This window comes from Oryctolagus cuniculus, chromosome 8 (assembly GCF_964237555.1).
Source record: "Oryctolagus cuniculus chromosome 8, mOryCun1.1, whole genome shotgun sequence".
Lineage (NCBI taxonomy): Eukaryota > Metazoa > Chordata > Mammalia > Lagomorpha > Leporidae > Oryctolagus > Oryctolagus cuniculus.
In genome coordinates this window covers 51,368,826-51,389,346 of record NC_091439.1, presented here as the reverse complement: position 1 = coordinate 51,389,346, position 20,521 = coordinate 51,368,826, and the positions used below count along the sequence as shown (strand labels likewise).

Genomic DNA, 20,521 nt, shown 5'->3' with positions numbered 1-20,521 from the left:
GAGACTATTCATATAGAGACTTAAATACACTTATGTTGCATAAATAGCATTTGATGGGAAAATTTGTTATACATTTTTCCATTGTATTTTTCAAAGGTGCTGGTATCTTGGTCTTAGTAATAAAAATAAATAAAGAAAGAACCAAGAAGTGTCTGTGACCTCAAATTTCTAGAACAAAGGTTAAGGGAAAGAGAAGGTCACTGAGTTCTTTGGCATCCATCACTCAGGCAAAAAGTTTCCTTATTAACTTTATGTCAGCTCACTTTACATCTCTGACAAGTATTTACATAATATTAGTTACCTATAAAATGCCTCTAAATTAATAGAACAAGTTCAGATTAAAGAAGAGATATTCAGTCCTATTGAAAGTCATATTAAATACCATAGTTATTCTAAAGAGGAAGGAACATAACAACCTATTTATTGTTAATGTTAGGAGATTATTTTTCTCTGGATGAATGGAGATTTATATGTCTCAAGTGTGTATTGGAAAAGATATTAAATACGAGAGATAGCGGTGAGGGAAGGCTCCTGGGAAATGTGTTGGAATGCATACACACAACTTTACTGCTTGTGTTTTTGCTTTTACAGGCATAATTGCAGCTGAACAGTCATTAGGAGCTGTGTGGTGGTTTGGCTTCTCCAGCAGCATTACTCACCTTCAGGTCCCGATGGACTACGCCCATCTGATGGCAGTGTAGCACAGCCTCCAGGATCTGCTGAATGCAATGACTGCATGCAAACACCAGGGGGCGTGTGTTAGTTCCAAGCTTACACTCACTGTCTGTACACCCTCAGAGAGACTGGGTCAAAGTGCAGAGCTAGCAGACAACTGGAGTTGTATTTTATCACCTTCAATAATGTAAACATATTGCTCAAGTAGAGTGACTACTACCTCAGAACAATCAGGATCTTGCCAGATGTGAACCAGAATGTGGGTCCACTTTTTCTAGAAAAATCTATTTTAAAAAGTGTTCATTTCATTCAGGAGCTCATTTCCTGGTTATAAATTCTCCCAGGAAATGAACTGGAACACAAATATAATCTTTATAGCTGTTGTGTGCCAATTCTATCCCATGCACAGAAACTGTTTTTTCTATTCTCCCCCGTTTTTCCAGTATCCAGTATAAAAGCCATCACATTAGCAGTCAAGGCACCATTAAGGTTAATTTAGGCTATGTAATGAATTTTTGATAAATCATTAACTTCTCGTGCTTTAATTTAGCTGGCAATTATTATCTCTTGCCTCAGGGTTCATCAGACTCAAATGGAGCAATGTGTAACCAGTTGTTCTGCGACAGCCACCCATGGTCTCAGAACAGAAGTGGTGTTGAAATCTACAGGCGGACATACATCACCAGCCAAGTTTCTCTCCAGACAATTGCTGGACATTTGAGGAAAGCCTGCCCCCAACCACCTCTGGTAGTTTACTATTTGGAAACTTAACAGCTTGCATTGTTACTATTGTCCTTCTCCTTTTGCTATGATGTATATTTAGCCTGTAGATGAGCAAACTGAAAGAAGCATCATGCATTATCATTTCATCATTTTCTCATTTTAGGAAACAGTTGGGAAAGGCAAGGGCACCATGTTAAATACCCACCCTCAGCCCTTTCCCCAGAAAAAAAACAAAAACAAAAACAAAAAACCTCCTTTGATTCAGATATATGGACTCCATATACTGACCTTCAGGTCCCTGTGAACTATGCCATTTAGGTGACAATGATTTACACTTTCTAGAATCTGCTGTATACAATGACTGCAAAGATACAAGGGCAGAATGGAAGGGAGAACATTTTAAAGGCACATATTCACATTGAATACGAAATAAAATGAAAGTTCAAACGAAACAAACAAACAACAAAAATTGTATTTCTTCCCTTTTTTTAGCTTTATACTGAAATTAAACAATGCTGAATAAAGCTAACTCTGGTTCTAACAAACACAACATCCAACATAGAATTTGTGACATGTTCAGACAAAACAATTTGAACTGTGTTTTTTTCATTGCAAGTCACAAATTAAGTCATCTGTATACAGAAGTTGAATCTTCAATATTCAGTAAGAAAAATGTATAAATAATTCCCATAATGTTCTGGGAAAATTCTTCAGACATATAAAATGTCCATGTATTTTTTTTTTTTTGACAGGCAGAGTGGACAGTGAGAGAGAGAGACAGAGAGAAAGGTCTTCCTTTGCCGTTGGTTCACCCTCCAATGGCCGCCACGGCCGGCATGCTGCGGCCAGCGCACTGCACTGATCCGAAACCAGGAGCCAGGTGCTTCTCCTGGTCTCCCATGGGGTGCAGGGCCCAAGCACTTGGGCCATCCTCCACTGCACTCCCGGGCCACAGCAGAGAGCTGGCCTGGAAGAGGGGCAACCGGGACAGAATCCGGCGCCCCGACCGGGACTAGAACCCGGTGTGCCGGCACCGCAAGGCGGAGGATTAGCCTAGTGAGCTGCGGCACCGGCCATGTCCATGTATTTTTTTATACACATCAAAACTGTTTAAAATCTGAGGTCACAATTAAACATGGGTGTTGAAACAAGAGGGTGAACACAGATGAAGTGGCAGGCAAAACAGGGGTTAAAAAAAGGAGGGACACATTTACTATATGACTTAGAATTCCAAAATATATTAATAATAAAACAAATGCAAGTTTCCAATAACAGAGGGAGAATTTAAAGTAAATGTATAACACAAAATAAATCCCTCTTCAGCGTAAGAATACTCTGGGGAAGGGCTGGGAATCTTGCAAACAATGAAAATAAAAAAAAATGTTTTAATTCAAAGGAGCACTGGTAATTATTAACCCCATTTCCATACACTTCAATGAGGAAAAACTTTCACTCATTACTATGTCAAAATGTATAAATCAAGCTATTCTTATCAAAGGCTCACTGATATCAAATTTAAGGGTATTTCAAAAGGTTCATGAGAAAATGAGATTAAAAGATGTTGATTTTGGTGCAAAAAAGTGTTGAAATCCCCCTTTTTTATAATATACATTTTCCATGAACTTTTTGAAGAGTCTATAGACTGCTAATTGCAGGACAGAAGAGAAATTTCTGATTGGCACCTTAAGGTTCCAGGAGCTGTTATCTGACAAACAATAACGTAGAACATATCACATTGATGGAATTTTTATAAATTCACTGTGCAATTAAGTTGCAACTTTGTACAGAACTATATTTATTCATTGAAGAATAAAGCAAACATTTTAATATAAACATATCAAACCATCTCATGTACAAAATACATTACTTTGAGGAAATTCCTGAAGAAAAATATAATCACTATATGATTTAGTACAATGAAAATGTCAAAAAAATTGATTGTAGCCTTTTACTCTAACTCTATTAACAGTACTATTAAAAGAGCCTCACATTGGTTGTTGATTACACAGTTTATTTGAGTATTGATCATTATTTTTAACTATATGATGCTTTCTTCCTTCTACAATAATGTTCATTTTGTACTGCTTTTTAGAAGTATTTCCCTTCCTCCTTTCAAACCACATACAGTGGACCTAAGGAATAATAGAAAATAAAAAGTAAACAATAATTCATGTTAAATGAACTTCACTACTTTTTACTAGTGAAGATGGGTAAATTCTTAAATTCTTGAGAATGTGTAAGAAAATATACTTTTACAACATTTTTGAGGAATATCTTCTTTACACCTTAATTGGGAAAAGAATGTTTCATCTTGCTTTTGTGTAAGATCTATCTAAAAATATCTTGTGGTTACTTTCCAAACTTAACATAAGCATGCATATTAAATGACCTAAACCATAGGTTCTATCACATTGTCTTATGGTTCTACGACAGTTAAAATAATATGTATTTCAATTTTAACCAATATTTTTCAAACATATTAATAACCTGTTTAATATATTTTTAAGGCAAAATAAATGAAATTCCTCAACTCTTTACCACCTTGATTAAATTATCATTCTTGTGGCAAATGGGAAAGGCAAATATCTACTTCTAGGGTGCTCTGCAATTCCTTTTCTAGGATCTATTGTGAAGATTTCAAGTATTTTGCACAACCAAGGATTTGTTTTTCATGGTATAAGTTACATGGAAATTTTTATTTGAATTTATTAGCAAAAATTCTATTAAAAATGTGGAGTGATGTACAGATTCATATAATGTCATAAACAGTGACATTAAACTAAGAAGTTAGAAATGTTGAAATGACTCTGAGTATGCCATGCTACATTGCAGGGAGGGGCACCTCAAGACCAGCTGCATGTTGGCTGCATCTAGGGAGGGATGGGCAATCCTTGGGAAACTCTGAATGGGAGTATATCTCACATTACTAATGAGCTACTTAATCTTGATCAGGTTTTGTAAGATTAGAGATAATTACATACATATATATATATATATATATATATGTAAGGAATGATGAGGAAAATAATACCTAAGCATCTGTTACATCACTCCAAAAATGTTGCTTTAGAGGTGCTTAGGAAGTTTCAAATTAGACAACATATTAGCCTTTAAAAAAACTGTGAAGATTTCGCCAATTAACAAGTTTGGGAAATAATTACTGAATGCTCTGAAATGCTTGAATAAATATTTCTCATGTCAGAGCTCCAGAGTTTTAATGCAATTTAAGGAGACCACTAGTTCTTTTTTCAGTCTGCTTCTATTTTCTGAGCAGACATGTGCTGTTCAGTAGAACTTTCTGGGAGGATAGAAAGGCTCTATATCTGCTCTGTCCAACTGACAGTCACAAGCCACTTGTAGCTATTAAGCACTTGGATTGTGGCTAGCTAAACTGAGAACAGATAAACAGAAATTTTAGACCACATCCACAGATTTTTTTTTTTTTCTCTCAGAATCATTCTGGAGAGCCTTAAAAGAGACAGACATCAATTAATCATGAAAAGAAGTCCAAGATGACATTACGAGGTTCTCAGAAATACTTTCAAGAGAATTTTAAAGTATATTGAACAAGTGCCATTTGAATGTTGAATCTTGTTTGTTGTGTAGGGCAAGTTACTTACCTGGCGTCTGCTTCACTGTAATATTCTCTTGCCACTATGTCTTCAAAGAGTTCACCTCCAGTAACTCTGTGAAGACAAATACAATAACCACATGGAAAAAGAAGAAGAAAAACAAGCACCAATAGGTTTGTAGCTAGCATTCATTTGGAATTTTTTCTTAGATTTTGAAAAAATTATCAGAACAAATTATTTATAAACTATCATGGCACTTAGTTTTCATTTATAGTCAGATCTATGTTATTAATATAAACATTTTTTTGTCTTGGAATAACTAGATCCTAAGGTCACAATTTTCCATGTTCCATAAATATATTCAGTAACGTCTTCTATAGAAAGTAGCTTCTAAGAAAGTATTCATTTCAATTCTACAAATATTAAGTGAGATTTGACAAAATGGATGCACACTTTAGCAACATTTTCTGAACAAAAAGGGGCTGATAAAATGACAGCAGTTGAGAATGAGTGTGTAGCCCTAATTCTGTGTATCTTTTCAATTTTTTTTGTGCATGAATCTTTAAACCTAGAGATTTTCTCCCTTACAAACACACACATAGAAATGCAGACTTGGGGCTGGTGCTGTGGCGTGGCGGGTAAAAGCCGCTGCCTGCAGTGCCAGCATCCCATATGGGAGCCGGTTCGAGTCCTAGCTGCTCCACTTCTGATACAGCACTCTGCTATGGCCAAGGAAAGCAGTAGAAGATGGCCCAAGTCCTTGGACTCCTATACCCGTGTGGGAAACCCAGAAGAAGCTCCTGGCTCCTGGCTTCGGATCCCAGCAGCTCTGGCAGTTGCAGCCAATAGGGGAGGGGAAGACCTCTTTTTCTCTCTCTCACTCTGCCTCTCCTTTTCTCTTGGTGTAACTCTTTTAAGTAAATAAATAAATCTTTTAAAAAGAGAAAAAAATGCAGACTTTTCTCACAAAAGTGGGATTGTGAAAAAATCAGAAATAATGAAGTTATATTTTTCATATTACATAAAATCAAGAGCTCTGTTTCATGTGAAAAGCATTTACTCCTATTTAAAATAATATAGCCACGAATAGTTACTCATAAGCATATGTGCATGTGTGCACACATAGACATTTGCACATTTGAGAATTTTTTCATATTGTATTCATATTACTATGTGGTCACCCAATAAAAGCTCTTGTACATTTAAAAAAATAGAATTTTTTTCTAGAAAAAAATCTTACAAGTAAAATTTCTGTGTCAGAGAGTACTCAGATTTAAAATTCTGTGGATGCACAAGGCAAACTGATTTCCAACAGAGTGAAGGTGCTCAAGATCCAAATCATTACTAATAATAGCTATCACCAATAGCTATCACCAGCTAATTGTAAAGAAATTAATTCTATGTTAATGCAAATTTCTTATTAGCAAGGCAGAGCATTTCTCATTTATATATGAATCATTTCATTCTCTGCTATGATCTGACTTGATTTTAAAAGAAAATTTCAGCTCTGGGACTTAGACTTGCAATAGCTCACACTTGCTGAGTGCTTACGAATGTGCCACACATTGTACTAAACATTTTATTATGCCATAAATCCTCACAATTACTCTCTGACGTAGGTTGTATCCTTAGCCCAGTTTATTGATGAGAAAGTGGAAGCCCAGGGAGGTTCAGTAACTTGCTCAAGATCACATAGCTTTGAGTGGTACAGATGGAGCCCATGCCCTCAACTACTACACAGTGCAGCCCTTCTATTATCAGCCTTTCAGACAGTTTAGAAGTCATGAGTCATTTGGAAAGGCATCAAGAGAGTGTGTAAAGTTTTGTGTATGTACATCATACAGTATGAGATAAAGTGACTTTAAGATAGTTTTGTGTTCTGTTTGCTTTTTAATAACTCAGAAATTATTTTTGCCTAAAATGATCACAAAGCTTTATATAGCTTGTTCTAAACCATGGTTATATGTACATGTAATTTCATGTAATAGCATAGCTATTTTCAATCTGAATAGAAAATAAGACAGTCATATAATGTTCCCTAAATTATAATATAGAATTAAATTGATGGAAAGCACTTTCAATAAAGTTGTTGTTGATCTTATAATACAAGTTCTGTGTGATTCTTTCCTTTCCATGTGACTGGTGTACATAATACATATTTATATTTATTTAACCATAAGTACTTAGACAATCTGCAATTATAAAAATTTTAGAGTGTGAAATGCTTGATAAACATTGAGTTAAAAGTTTGTTGTAAGTAACAAAACTGTTGCTGCTTACAGTAGCTCCTTACTATTTATCCCAGAATTGTCAGATCCTGGATCAACAGGATCTTGACTAAATGGTCTTTGTTACACTAGCACTGAACTAGGCATTAACACACAATGTTTGCTCCATTAGGGATTATTAGAGAGTAGTGATTAAATGAATTATCCCAGTCAGAAAATCATGCTATCCATTTCACTCACTCTAAGCCTAGACTTTACATGAGTTTAAAAAAGAAAAAAAAGACTGTCTTCCCTCTCCCTCTTACACACACACACACACACACACACACACACACACACAGAGTTTAGCTATATATGGGAATAGATTTTATTTCTCATGGAGTTTGGATTTACAGGAAAATACTAAAGAGGGGAATATTCTGGTGATTTTCAACAAACTGTAATGCTTTAAACAAAATTGAAGGGTATTAAATTTGATGGTGAGTTTTGTATTATGCCAATTGCTTCATACAGTACTCTTTTTCACCTTCTAAAATTCAATCTTCTCTGTATTTAAAAATATTCTTATGTCACTTCTACTATATGGTAAATATCTGAGAAGCAATGAGTTATAGTAGAATTTGCTGCCGTAAAGAAAAATTAGTTTTCTAACTTCAATACTCACATTAAATACTCACATTCAATACTCAAATTTCTAACATTCTTTTTTTGGACAGGCAGAGTGGACAGTGAGAGAGAGAGACAGAGAGAAAGGTCTTCCTTTGCCGTTGGTTCACCCTCCAATGGCCGCCGCGGCTGGCGTGCTGCAGCCGGCGCACCGCGCTGATCCGATGGCAGGAGCCAGGTGCTTCTCCTGGTCTTCCATGCGGGTGCAGGGCCCAAGGACTTGGGCCATCCTCCACTGCACTCCCTGGCCACAGCAAGAGGGGCAACCGGGACAGAATCCGGCGCCCCAACCGGGACTAGAACCCGGTGTGCCGGTGCCGCAAGGCGGAGGATTAGCCTAGTGAGCCGCGGCGCTGGCCCAAATTTCTAACATTCTATACTCACATTATTGTTTTATTGTTTAAGAGAGTACACTATCATATAGTAATTAGTAAAGCTTTGCAAAATTTTGGTGTTTTATGTGAAAGTTCATGTAGTGCCAGAAATTAAATCAGTCTCATGAATAAACAGATTTATTTATTAGTTAGGGACTGCATAAGTTAATTGTTACTAGAATTCTGCTATGGCACAATATATATCAATTAGTTTTGAGGCATTAACTACCATCTATGACTCTCTAAATCATCAGAGCTTAGAGGGAAAAAAGATAATTCTAGAACCATGGAAACATGAGATTTCACATATCAAAAAGATACATTCTCTTGTTATTGTTTTTTATGGGGGTGTTGATTCATTTTGTGGTAAGTTTCAGAATGAACTGTTCTTTTGTTTCTAGTCTACATATCTAGACATACATATCTATATTATCTGGGACATACTGGAAATGGTCCAAAGTAGGTTCACCTCCAATAAAAGTTGTAAAATTTCATGTATAATTATAGCTTTGACTATGATGCTAAGCAGCTGGTATAGTCCAAGACTGGGTTTTGGAAGATAAAACAGTGTCGTTTTAACCCAAGAACTAGTATTGAACTGGAGTTTAAAACCAGTGCCCAATGTGGTGGAGAGAAGCCAGGGCTTCTAGGTTGGAGCTGAACTGAAAAAGAGGAACCAAGAGCAGGGACCCATCTTGCCAAAGTAGAACGAGGAATCATCTCTGGAAAATAAGCGTAAAGCTCAAAAATAAACCAGGTGAACTGAGAGCACCAGACCTGGAATCCAAGGCAGCAGGGGTCGATTAAGCAGTTAAGCCAAGAATCACTACAGTCAAGATTTTTGTTTTTTTGTTAAAAATCATATACTGGGGCTGGTGCTGTGGCACCGGTTCAAGTCCTGACTGTTCCACTTCAGATCTAGTTCTCTGCTATGGCTTGGGAAAGCAGTAGAAGATGGCCCAAGTCCTTGGGCCCCTGCAACTGCATGAGAAATCCATAAGAAGCTCCTGTCTCCTGGCTCCTGGCATCAGATTAGTGCAGCTCTGGCTGTTAAGGCCAGTTGGGGAGTGAACCAACAGATGGAAGACCTCTCTCTCTCTCTCTCTCTCTCTCTCTCTCTGCCTCTCTTTCTCTCTCTGTGCAACTCTGACTTTCAAATAAATAAATAAATCTTTAATCATTTTAACAGTTAAGATGGCATTTATACCACTTATTTTTAAGGGTTTGGAGTGCCATGACAAGTTCTTAGGCTGTACCCTTAGAAGTAAGTCTGTAGGACTGTACGCAGAACTATACTGCTTTACAGTTACATACTACCTCCTCCATCTCTTTTTTCCCCCTCTTGTTTTTAATGGGGATCTTTTTCCAATTGACTTAAAATACATATGATTAACTCTATGTTACATAAAGAGTTCAGCATATAGTATGAAGAAGAGAAAAGAAAGAAAACAGAAAAAAAAAAACAAAATAAAAAGGATATACAAAATAAAAAGTAACAATGATAAACTGTCCCTAGACAGTCAGGTCAAGGACTATTCAAGTCATTGATTTTAAAAGTGTCAATTTGGCTTCTATAGCTTTCATTTTAGGAGTGCTATTAATTTTCCCAAATCAGGGAGGAAATATGGTATTTGTCTCTTTGGGACTAGGTTATTTCACTAAGTATGAGGTATTCCTGCTTGCTCCATTTTGTTGCAAATGACCAGATTTCATTCTTTTTTACTGCCATGTAATTATTCCAGTGTACATATCCCACAATTTCTTTATCCAGTCTTTGGTTGATGGGCATTCAGGTTGCTTCCATGTCTTAGCCATTGCAAATTGAGCTGCAATAAACGTGGATGTGCACATAGTTCTTTTGTTTACTGATTTCATATCCCTTGGGTAAATTCCCAGGAGTGGGATGGCTGGGTCATATGGTAGGTCTATATTCAGATTTTTGAGGTATCTCCATACTGTTTTCCCTAGTGGCCTTACCAGTTTACATTCCCACCAACAGTGGGTTAGGGTGCCCTTTTCCCCACATCCTCTCCAGCATTTGTTGTTTGTTGATTCTCTGTTTGAGGGCCACTCTAACTGGGGTGACGTGAAACCTCAATGTGGTTTTCATTGCCCTGATGGCTAGAGATCCTGAACATTTTTTTATATGTCTGTTGGCCATTTGGATTTCCTCTTTTGAAAAATGCCTATTAAAATCCTTGGCCCATCTTTTAACTGTTTTTTTTTTGCTGTTATTGTTGTTACTCTGGAATTTCTTGATCTCTTTGTAGATTCTGGTTATTAATCCTTTATCAGTTGTGTAGTTTGCAAATAATTTCTCCTGTTCTGTCAGTTGTATCTTCACTTTACTGTTTCTTTTGCTGTACAGAAGCTTCTCAATATGAAGTAATCCCATTTGTTCATTTTGGTTTTGACTACCTGTGCCTCTGGGGTCTTTTCCAGGAATTCTTCGCCTGTGCCAATGTCTTGAAGGGTTTACCTAATGCTCTCAATTAATTTGATGGTGTCGTGGCATAGATTTATATAATTAATCCATGCTGAGTGGATTTTTGTGTAGGGTGTAAGGTAGGGGTCTTGCTTCCTACTTCTTCATGTGGACATTCAGTTTTCCCAGCACCATTTGATGAAGTGACTGTCCATGTTCCAGGGGTAGGTTTTAGCTCCTTTGTCAAATATAAGCTGGTTGTAGATGTTCCGGGGTTTCTATTCTGTTCCATTGGTCTATCCATATGTTTTTGTAACATTACTAGGCTGCTTTGATTTTAACAGCCCTGTAGTATATCTTAAAGTCTGGTATTCTGATGCCTCTGGCTTCATTTTTGTTGTATAAGATTACTTTAGCGATTCAAGGTCTCTTTTGCCTACATATGAATTTCAGCATCATTTTTTCTAGATCTGAGAAGAATGTCTTTGGTATTTTTTAAACTTTTATTTAACAAATATAAATTTCCAAAGTACAGCTTATGGATTACAGTGGCTCCCTACCCCCATAACTTCCCTTCCACCCCCAACCCTCCCAGCTCCAACTCCTTCTCCTATTCCATTCACATTAAGATTCATTTACAATTCTCTTTATATACAGAAGATCAATTTAGTATATATTAAGTAAAGGTTTCAACAGGTTGCACCCACACAGAAACACAAAATGTAAAATACTGTTTGAGTACTAGTTAGAGCATTAATTCACATTGTACAACACATTAAGGACAGAGATCCTACATGAGGAGTAAGTGCACAGTGATTCCTGTTGTTGACTTAACAAATTGACACTCCTGTTTATGGCATCAGTAATCACCCTAGGCTCTTGTCACAAGCTGCCAAGGGTATGGAAGCCTTTTGAGTTCGCTGACTCCGACCTTTATTAGACAAGGTCATAGTCAAAGTGGAAGTTCTTTCCTCCCTTCAGAGAAAGGTACCTCCTTCTTTGATGGCCCATTCTTTCTACTGGGATCTCATTCACAGAGATCTTTCATTTAGGGTTTTTTTTTTTTTTTTTTTTTTTTTTCCCCAGAGTGTCTTGGCTTTCCATGCCTGAAATAGTCTCATGGGCTCTTCAGCCAGATCTGAATGCCTTAAGGGCTGATTCTGAGGCCAGAGTGCTGTTTAGGACATCTGCCATTCTATGAGTCTGCTATGTGTCCCGCTTCCCATGTTGGATCGTTCTCTCCTTTTCAATTCCATCAGTTAGTATTAGCAGACATTAGTCTTGTTTATGTGATCCCTTTGACTCTTAGACCTATCAGTGTGATCAATTGTGAACTGAAATTGATCACTTTGACTAGTGAGATGACATTGGTACATGCCACCTTGATAGGACTGAATTGGAATCCCCTGGCACATTTCTAACTCTACCATTTGTCTTCCATCCACTGGTTCACTTCCCAGTTAGCTGCAATTGTCGGAGTTGCACTCATCCCAAACCAGCAGCCAGGAGCTTATTTTGGGTTTGCCACATGGGTGCAGAGGATCAAGGACTTGGGCCATCTTCTGTTTTCCCAGGCCATAGCAGAGAGCTGGATTGGAAGTGGAACAGCTGGGATACAAACCAGCACTGGAGGCGGTGGCTTTACCTGCTCTGCCACAGCACTAGTCCCATCTTTAGAACTTCTTGTAAGGCTGTTCTGGTGGTGTGAATTCACTCAGCTTTTGCTTACCTGAAAAATACTTTATTTTTCCTTCACTTCTAAAGGATATTTTTGCTGGGTGTAATATTCTTGGCTAGAATTTTTTTTTCTTTTAAGATCTAAAATATATCATCTCATTCTGTTTCGCTTTGTAGGGTTTCAACAGAGAAGTCTCATGTTAGTCTAACTGGTTTTCCTTTATATGTAACTTGATAATTTTCTCTTACTGTCTTTAGGTTTCTCTCCCTATCATTATCTTTTGACAATTTGCTGACAATCTGCATTGCAGAAGACCTTTCTTTTGGTTGAGTCTGCTTGGGGTTCTTTGAGCTTCATGTCTCTTTCAAGACCTGGGAAATTCTAGTTATTATTTAGCAGGTTCTGAATGCCTTTTTCCATTTATTCTCCTTCAGGAATACCTATAATATGAATATTTGGTTGTTTAATCGTAACCTATATTTCACATAGTTTCTTCACTTTTTTTTCATTTTGTCTGAATAAATTATTTGAAAATTCTTATCCTTGAGATCAGAAATTCTTTCTTCCAGATGGTCTATTCTTCTGTTAAAGCTCTCAATCATACATTTTTATTTACTGATTGAAGATTTCATCTCCGAAATTTCTATTTTGTTCTTCTTAATGGGTTTAAGATGTCAGACAAGAGGAGATTTGATCATTTATCAGTTTTGAATATTCAGGAGACCAGAAGATTCTTTTTTTATTCTATTTTTTTAAAGATCTATTTTGTTTATGTGAGAGGCAGAGTGACAGAGAGACAGACAGATAGAAAGATAGATATCTTCCATGCACTGGTTCACTCCTCAAATTCCTGCAAAGGCTGGAGTTGTGCCAGGCCAAAACAAGGAGCCTAGAACTCCATTCTGGTCTCCCATGTGGATGGCAGTGATCCAAGCACTTGGGCCATCTTCCACTGCTTTCCCACATGTATTTGCAAGAACTGGATTAGAAGCAGAACAGCTAGAGCTTGGACCAGCACTCCAAAATGGGATGCTAGTGTTGCTTAACTGTACCACAAAGCCAGCCCCTCCAATAGACTCTCTTCCAGAGAGGACATACTGTTTTTGTTGATACCTATGGATGTACAGATGTACACAAAGGAAGAGCCCAAACTAGATGTGTCTGCAAATCATTTGAATAGTGCTTATTGTTTCAAGAAGTTGATACCAGAAGATCCCCTACTAAATTGTCCAATTAGATATTAATTAGTTCTCACAGATCTTTTTCTGATAATACAAATAACTTTGTAGGCCAGTGTCATATATTAATTCTACAAGTATTCTTGAATTATATCCCTACTATGGATTAGGTTTCTCCCAGGCTAATAGACAAAGATATCATGTGTAACTTCTACCACCAAGCAACCACTTTTGAAAGAAAACAGAAATTTATGTTCCTATGGAACATGCTGTAACTAAAGCATTGGTCTGTTTTTAAAGTCAGAACCTTTAAGATCTGAAATATCCTAGACTAGGGAACTGTCTCATTTATGCAGGAAATAAAAAAGGTTTACCCAACACTCATCTTTTTGGCATTATAAAAAGAAGAAAAATTAGTACAAATACAATCTGTGTGAACTATATTTGTGCAAACTTGCTGATGAATAAGCAGTGAGCAATGTCTACACTGGAGGATTACCCCAATGGATGCTCAGTGCCAGTAAAGCTGGGAGCCCTGTCACATCTTTGTCACTTATTGTGCTTTATGAAGAATCTTGCTACCTCTTCCATTTCTCTTCTTTACCAACGTTTCAGGCTACTGTTATACAGATGAAGGAAGCTGTACTGTGCAAAGGATAAATAAAGAACCAGAAGGGAATAGTAAATTCATAGAGGCTAAGGAGAAGAGAAGAGAGATTAATGAATTCTTTCTTGGGTTGAGAGAAACCAAAGAGTATGTGCTATTGCAGTAAGGCCATATATAAAGGAGGAGGTGGCCAGGAAGAAATACAGGACAGGAATGCCCAGGTGAAAGAGGAGTTTAACTGGATAGAAGAGAGAGACAGGGAGAAAAGGACTGTAAATAGTATCTCTCTCTCTCTCTCTCTCTCTCTCTCTCTCTCTCAAGATTTATTTATTTATTTGTTTGAAAGGCAGAGAGAAAGAGGGAGAGACAGAAGTAACAGAAGTATTCCATCTGATGGTTTATGACCCTAATGGCCACAAAGGTCCAGGCTTGGCCAGGCTGAAACCAGGAGCCTAGAACTCAATTCTGGTTTTCCACAAGGATGGCAGAGGCCTAAAAGCTTGGAACATTCTCTGCTGCCTTCCTAGGCACATTAGCAGGGAGCTGGATGGAAAATGAATCAGCAGTTGCTCCAACTGGTGCTCAAATATGGTGTTAGTGATGCAGGTGGTAGCTTTACCTTCTGTGTCAACTAGTTCCTCATTCTCTTTTTGTTTGGTTTCAGTCTTTATTTCCATTCTTCACAACATATCCATAGGATATATCTCACTAATAAAAGGACTTCCAGAGGCTACCTTCTAACAAATGCTGTCAACTTTGTACTTTCCACTAATATTGTTTTTGGTACTCTTGAGTGATTGTGCTTTCACACTAGAAACTAGTAGTAAGCTCATTTCTAGCATTAGCACATTTCCCCCACTTATCTGAATATCAGATTAAGTCAATTTAGATTTTTGATTTTTATAGGTAATGTCAGGGGCAAGCATTGTGGTGCAATGGGTTAATCTATCACTTGCGATGCTCTCATCCCATCTCAGAGAGCTAGTTCAAGTCCATTCTATTCTGCTTCCTATTCAGCTTCCCAGCTAATGTCTCTGGGAAGGTAGCAGATGATAGTCCAGGTACTTGGGTCCCTTCCACCTACATCAGGATGGAGTACTTGGCTCCTGCCCTCAATTATTATAGGCATTTGGGGTTAGAAGATCTCTCTCTATTACAAGTAAATACATCTTTTTCAAAAAAGATAATAACAGTTAATTTTCACATCAGGTTACAGAAGTAGTGCTTCCTGAAGGGATGCCTAGGGTAGTAGTAGTCTCATTAAAACACACCAAGAATTAGTACCATTTTTATTCTCAATCTTTTGATTAAGTCAATAGCAAATAAGTAACTGTTTTTAGGTTTAGCATTCAACCTCGTAAGTTTTGCACCTTCGGTTTGAAGGTGCTGTTGCTAACACTGAGAGATCTTTAAAAAGTTTATAAAAAATTGTATTATTTCTCAACTACATTTTCCATAAGCTTTATGCGGTTCTCCCCATTAGACAACATATTTCCTTTTTAATTAACTTTTTAAATTTACCCATAAATTTTTGCATATTTATGTGGCATGATGTGATGTTTTGATACTTGTGACATTTTTATGAGCATTTTAATTGGTCTCTGGAATATTACTGAATGGTTTATTGCATGCATGCATGGAAACACATAGGCACACAGCATATATAACCATTTGTAAGTGTAAAAATAATAGACCCATTTGCTCTGGTAATTTTGTCTTTTTATTGGCTACAATATGTTCAATAAATTGCAAAATTAAAAAAATAAAAATCACAATAAAGGTGCAGTAATTCAGGTTCATTGGAAAAGAGAAGACTAGTTTGACTAGCTATGTGTCTGTGTTATAGAATGTTTTTCTATGGAAATTAAGCAATATTTCTTTTTAAATAAAACAAAGTACAACTCTCTTTGTTTCTTTTACAAATTAGAAATTCTGCCAGAACTATAAGAAATAGCTAAGCATCAGCATGCTACACTCAAATGATTATATTAAGGACTTATTGGAAATCTTAAATACACTCACTTTCTTAGCATATTGCCTATACAAAATAGAAAAACTGAACTAAGCCTAGATCACTCAAATTAGTGTATTGTCAATATAAAAATTCATTCTTTCTGTATTTCTGTGTTACTTACATAACACTGGTTTTTAACAGGGATTTGACACAGTTTATATCAGTTTATTTAACATTGTATTTCCTCAACTGTCCTTTAAAGTGCATGGTTTTATTCAGGCTAACAAACAAAAAATAAGTAACAGGTGAGTACTTAATCGCTACCTAGAAAAATCTATACAACCTTATACCTCCATTTTTATTAAATTTTTATTTAGATAAATGGAACAAATTTCATGTACCTCATACATACAGTTTTTTTAAAAAAAATTTATTTTATTTATTTGAAAGAGTTACACAGAGAGGTAGAGACAGAGAAAGAGGTCTTTCATCTGCTGGTTCACTTCCCAGATGGCTGACATGGCCGGAGCTAAGCTGATCTGAAACCAGGAGCTTCCTCTGGGTCTCCCACATGGGTGCAGGGGCCCAAGCACCTGGGCCATCTTCTACTGCCTTCCCAGGCCATAACAGAGAGCTGGATTGGACAAGGGCAGCTGGGACAAGAACTGGCACCCATATGGGATGCTGGCGGCTCAGGCCAGGGCTGTGCCACAGCACCGGCTCCTATACATACAGGTTTTTTTTTTTTTTTTTTTTTTTTTTTTTTTTTTTTTTTTTACAGGCAGAGTGGACAGTGAGAGAGAGACAGAGAGAGACAGAGAGAAAGGTCTTCCTTTTGCCGTTGGTTTACCCTCCAATGGCCGCCACGGCCGGTACACCGCGCTGATCCGAAGGCAGGAGCCAGGTGCTTCTCCTGGTCTCCCATGGGGTGCAGGGCCCAAGCACTTGGGCCATCCTCCACTGCACTCCCGGGCCATAGCAGAGAGCTGGCCTGGAAGAGGGGCAACCAGGACAGAATCCGGAGCCCCGACTGACCGGGACTAGAACCCGGTGTTCCAGCGCCGCTAGGCGGAGGATTAGCCTATTAAGCCGCGGCACCAGCCTACATACAGTTTTAGGAACATAATGATACTCCCCACCCCATCCTCCCTCCCTTCCTCACTCCCATCCTTCCTCTTACTTCCTTCATTATTTTTTTTTTTAATTTTTGTGATAATATACTTTTTTTTTCTTTGAGAACAAGTTTTACCATTAATTGAAGAAGCATCTAAGGAGACAAGCAATGGAGTTGGTCACTTAGGCTTATCTAAAACTTATGGGACATAAGAATATCCTCCACTTAATACACTAAAATAAAACAAATCTTTGAGAACAAGTTTTACTATTAACTCTTTTTTTTTTTTTTTGACAGGCAGAGTTAGACAGTGAGAGAGAGAGAGAGACAGAGACAGAGACAGAGAGAAAGGTCTTCCTTTTTCTGTTGGTTCACCCCCCACGTGGCCACCATGGTTGTAGCTGACACACTGCGTTGATCTGAAGCCAGGAGCCAGGTGCTTCCTCCTGGTCTCCCAGGCGGGTGCACGGCCCAAGGACTTGGGCCATCCTCCACTGCACTCCCAGGCCACAGCAGAGAGCTGGCCTGGAAGAGGAGCAACTGGGACAGAATCCGGTGCCTCAACCAGACTAGAATCTGGGGTGCCGGTGCCACAGGCAGAGGATTAGCCTAGTCAGCACCAGCCATTATTAACTCATATAATACAACTCTTTGAGGACAGAGGTACTGCATAGGAAGTTAGTGCAGTGATTCCTGTTGTTAATTTAACAATTAACACTCTTTTGTATGACATCAGTGATCACCGAAGGCTCTTGACATGAGCTGCCTAGGCTATGGAAGCCTTTTGAATCCACAACTCATTCAGTATTTAGATTAGGTCTTGAAACAAAGTGGAAGTTCTCTCCTCCCTTCAGAGAAAAGTACATCCTTTTTGATGATCACTTCTTTCCACTGGGATCTCACCCACAGAGGTCCTTCATGTAGGACATTTTTTGCTGTGTGTCTTGGTTTTCTATGACTGAAATGCTCTTGCGGACTTTTCAGCCAGACCAGAATGCCTTAAGGACTGATTCTGAGGTCAGAGTACTACTTTCAGTGATTGTCTTTCTATTAGTCTGCTGTGTGGACTGCTTCCCATGTTGCAGTGTTCACGTCTTTCAATTCTATTATTATTACCAAACAGTTAATCCTATTTGTATGATCACTTTAACACTTAGTCCTATCTATATGGTCACTTAATCCTACGCCAATAATCACTTTAACACTTACAAAGTCCCCCCCGCCCCCCCGAGGGGATTTGTTTGCCTCACATTTTGTAGTCAGAATGGGGAAATGTGCTTAAATTTAATAAGAAGTTGTTCACTGAATCAAAAATTATTTGTTGATTATTATGTTCAAGCCACTATATTAGGTAATTAATTCACTGACTCTTGGTTTAGTTATTTGGTTCAATAATTTTTTAAATAGTCTATTAGGTTCTCAAGAAAAAAGGCTTTATTTAATTTAATTCATTACTATATAATTACAACTCTTAATTCACATTTAGTAGTAGTGCTATCACTATTCAATAAGGCAGTATGATTTCTAGCTGCAGATGTAAAAATAAAGTGTTCTCTTGCATACATATTAAATACAATTTTATAGGCATCATTACTGAAAGCAAGTCATCCCTAGAACACAGATGTGAAGTTACTACAATGCAAATCAGATCGCGCATAATGTTAAATGGAAAGCAGGAACAGATGTGGTGGTTCTGGACATTTGAGGTCTAACGTGTGGGTTTTGTTTCACTGGTTCTTTCTACTACTTTGTCTCCAACTCACTTCTGGTTCTTCCTGTATTTTGTTCCCCACTCCCAGATTCTGCCCATTAGGAAAAGGGGTGTTTCAGAGGTACTGAGTCATTTTACTGGACCCTAAAAATGAAACCCTAGGATGTTCCCATGTGTTGTCAACATCTTCAACTCTAACATCAGATGGGTTGACAAGTGAGTAGATGGATGGTACTGTCCTGCACATTTCCAAGGCTGCAGAAGGAAAGGTGATTCTCTGGGCGGCACTTCTTAGGATCAAAGGGAACAAGAGGCGATGGCACAATTCTATTTTATATGACTTGCTGGATCTACATGATTCATGTCTGGAGTATATATCTGCATTCAACTATTTACTATATAAAGAACAGTGAAAGTAAGCATTTGCACTACAGTATCATATTTCACCCACCCCCAAAATATACTCAATATCAAGATGTTGTGATTTTGCTAAAGTGAATTTTAACATTAGTAGTCCAAGGAGAAGAAGCGGGTGGGGGATGAGTATCGAGAAATATTACAGACTGTGATAGTGTTGAAGGAAGATAACCTAAAATTTAAAAATTTATTAGTGCATCTATGAAATAGGGACTCCTTGTGTAGATAACTAAGCCTCTTTTTAATTTCCATTTGTATCTATTAAATATTGACTTTCACATTTATAAAAGGATTCCTATATTAAGAATGTTTTATACAAAAGCTACTTATTGCCTTTTATCCAAATTGAAACACATGAGTGTCAAATGGAAAGAATTTCACACATATATGAGTGTGCTTCTGCTTTCCCAATAATTCTTTGAATTTTAAAAATTACAGTTCCTTTCTTTGGACATGTTCCTTTTATTTTTACTATTGCCCTTAATTATTTGACCAGAAATACTTACTACTTAGATTATTTACTTGATAAAATTAGGCTAGTGGATTTACAAAAGGAATTTTAGGTGATTATTACATTGTTTCATCAGGAATTTTCATTTTGTCTTGTTTGAAAGCTTCAAAATCACTAAACTTGGAAGCACTTAAATTAAAATAAAGAAATTTAAAATATAGAATAGGATGGATTTAATGTAACATTATCCATAGTAGCAAGAATATGGAAACAACCCAAATGATCATCTTTACAAGAATGGTTTAAAAATGATGATGCTACAACACGATTAGACATTCTACTGACCCTAACATAATTATGAGGATGGTATAGGAATTTGAAAAAAATGTTTTTATAGCATAAGTATCAGAATATAAAACAGTTCAACACATATACATCATGGTAAAATATCAATAACTGAATTTTTCTCTCACTTTGGGAAAAGACCCTCATCCTTTTAGGTTTATGCCACTTACACCCCTCATTTCTGTCACTGTTACCATCTACATGCTGGTTACCTTCAACCCTCTCCCCACACAAGTACTGTTATCTATCACTTTCATTGACTTCATTGTGCTACACTAATTCCCTGAAACTGCTCTGGGTGATAACAAGTTAGAAGTGATAATTGACATCAGTTTAAAATATAAGTAACACATCTATCTCATTTTGTTACCGCAGCCCGGGATGTTCTTCAAGTTAATTCTCT

General features: G+C 37.3%; 1 protein-coding gene and 1 long non-coding RNA gene across 2 annotated transcripts in view; both read right to left on the bottom strand.

Moving 5' to 3' along the window:
* The window catches only part of CAMK2D (calcium/calmodulin dependent protein kinase II delta), a gene marked incomplete in the record, with an annotated part of 312,777 nt that overhangs the window by 82,818 nt on the left and 209,438 nt on the right, over positions 1-20,521 (bottom strand). Inside the window, 2 exon segments of the mRNA NM_001099954.1 lie at positions 1,687-1,759; positions 5,019-5,084. Coding sequence (NP_001093424.1) covers positions 1,687-1,759; positions 5,019-5,084 — 139 coding nt within the window.
* Positions 12,420-20,521, bottom strand: part of LOC138843509 (uncharacterized) — a 56,396-nt gene continuing 48,294 nt past the window's right edge. Inside the window, exon 2 of the long non-coding RNA XR_011378301.1 lies at positions 12,420-20,521. This exon is cut by the window's right edge and continues 20,425 nt beyond it. This is a non-coding gene — a long non-coding RNA (uncharacterized lncRNA).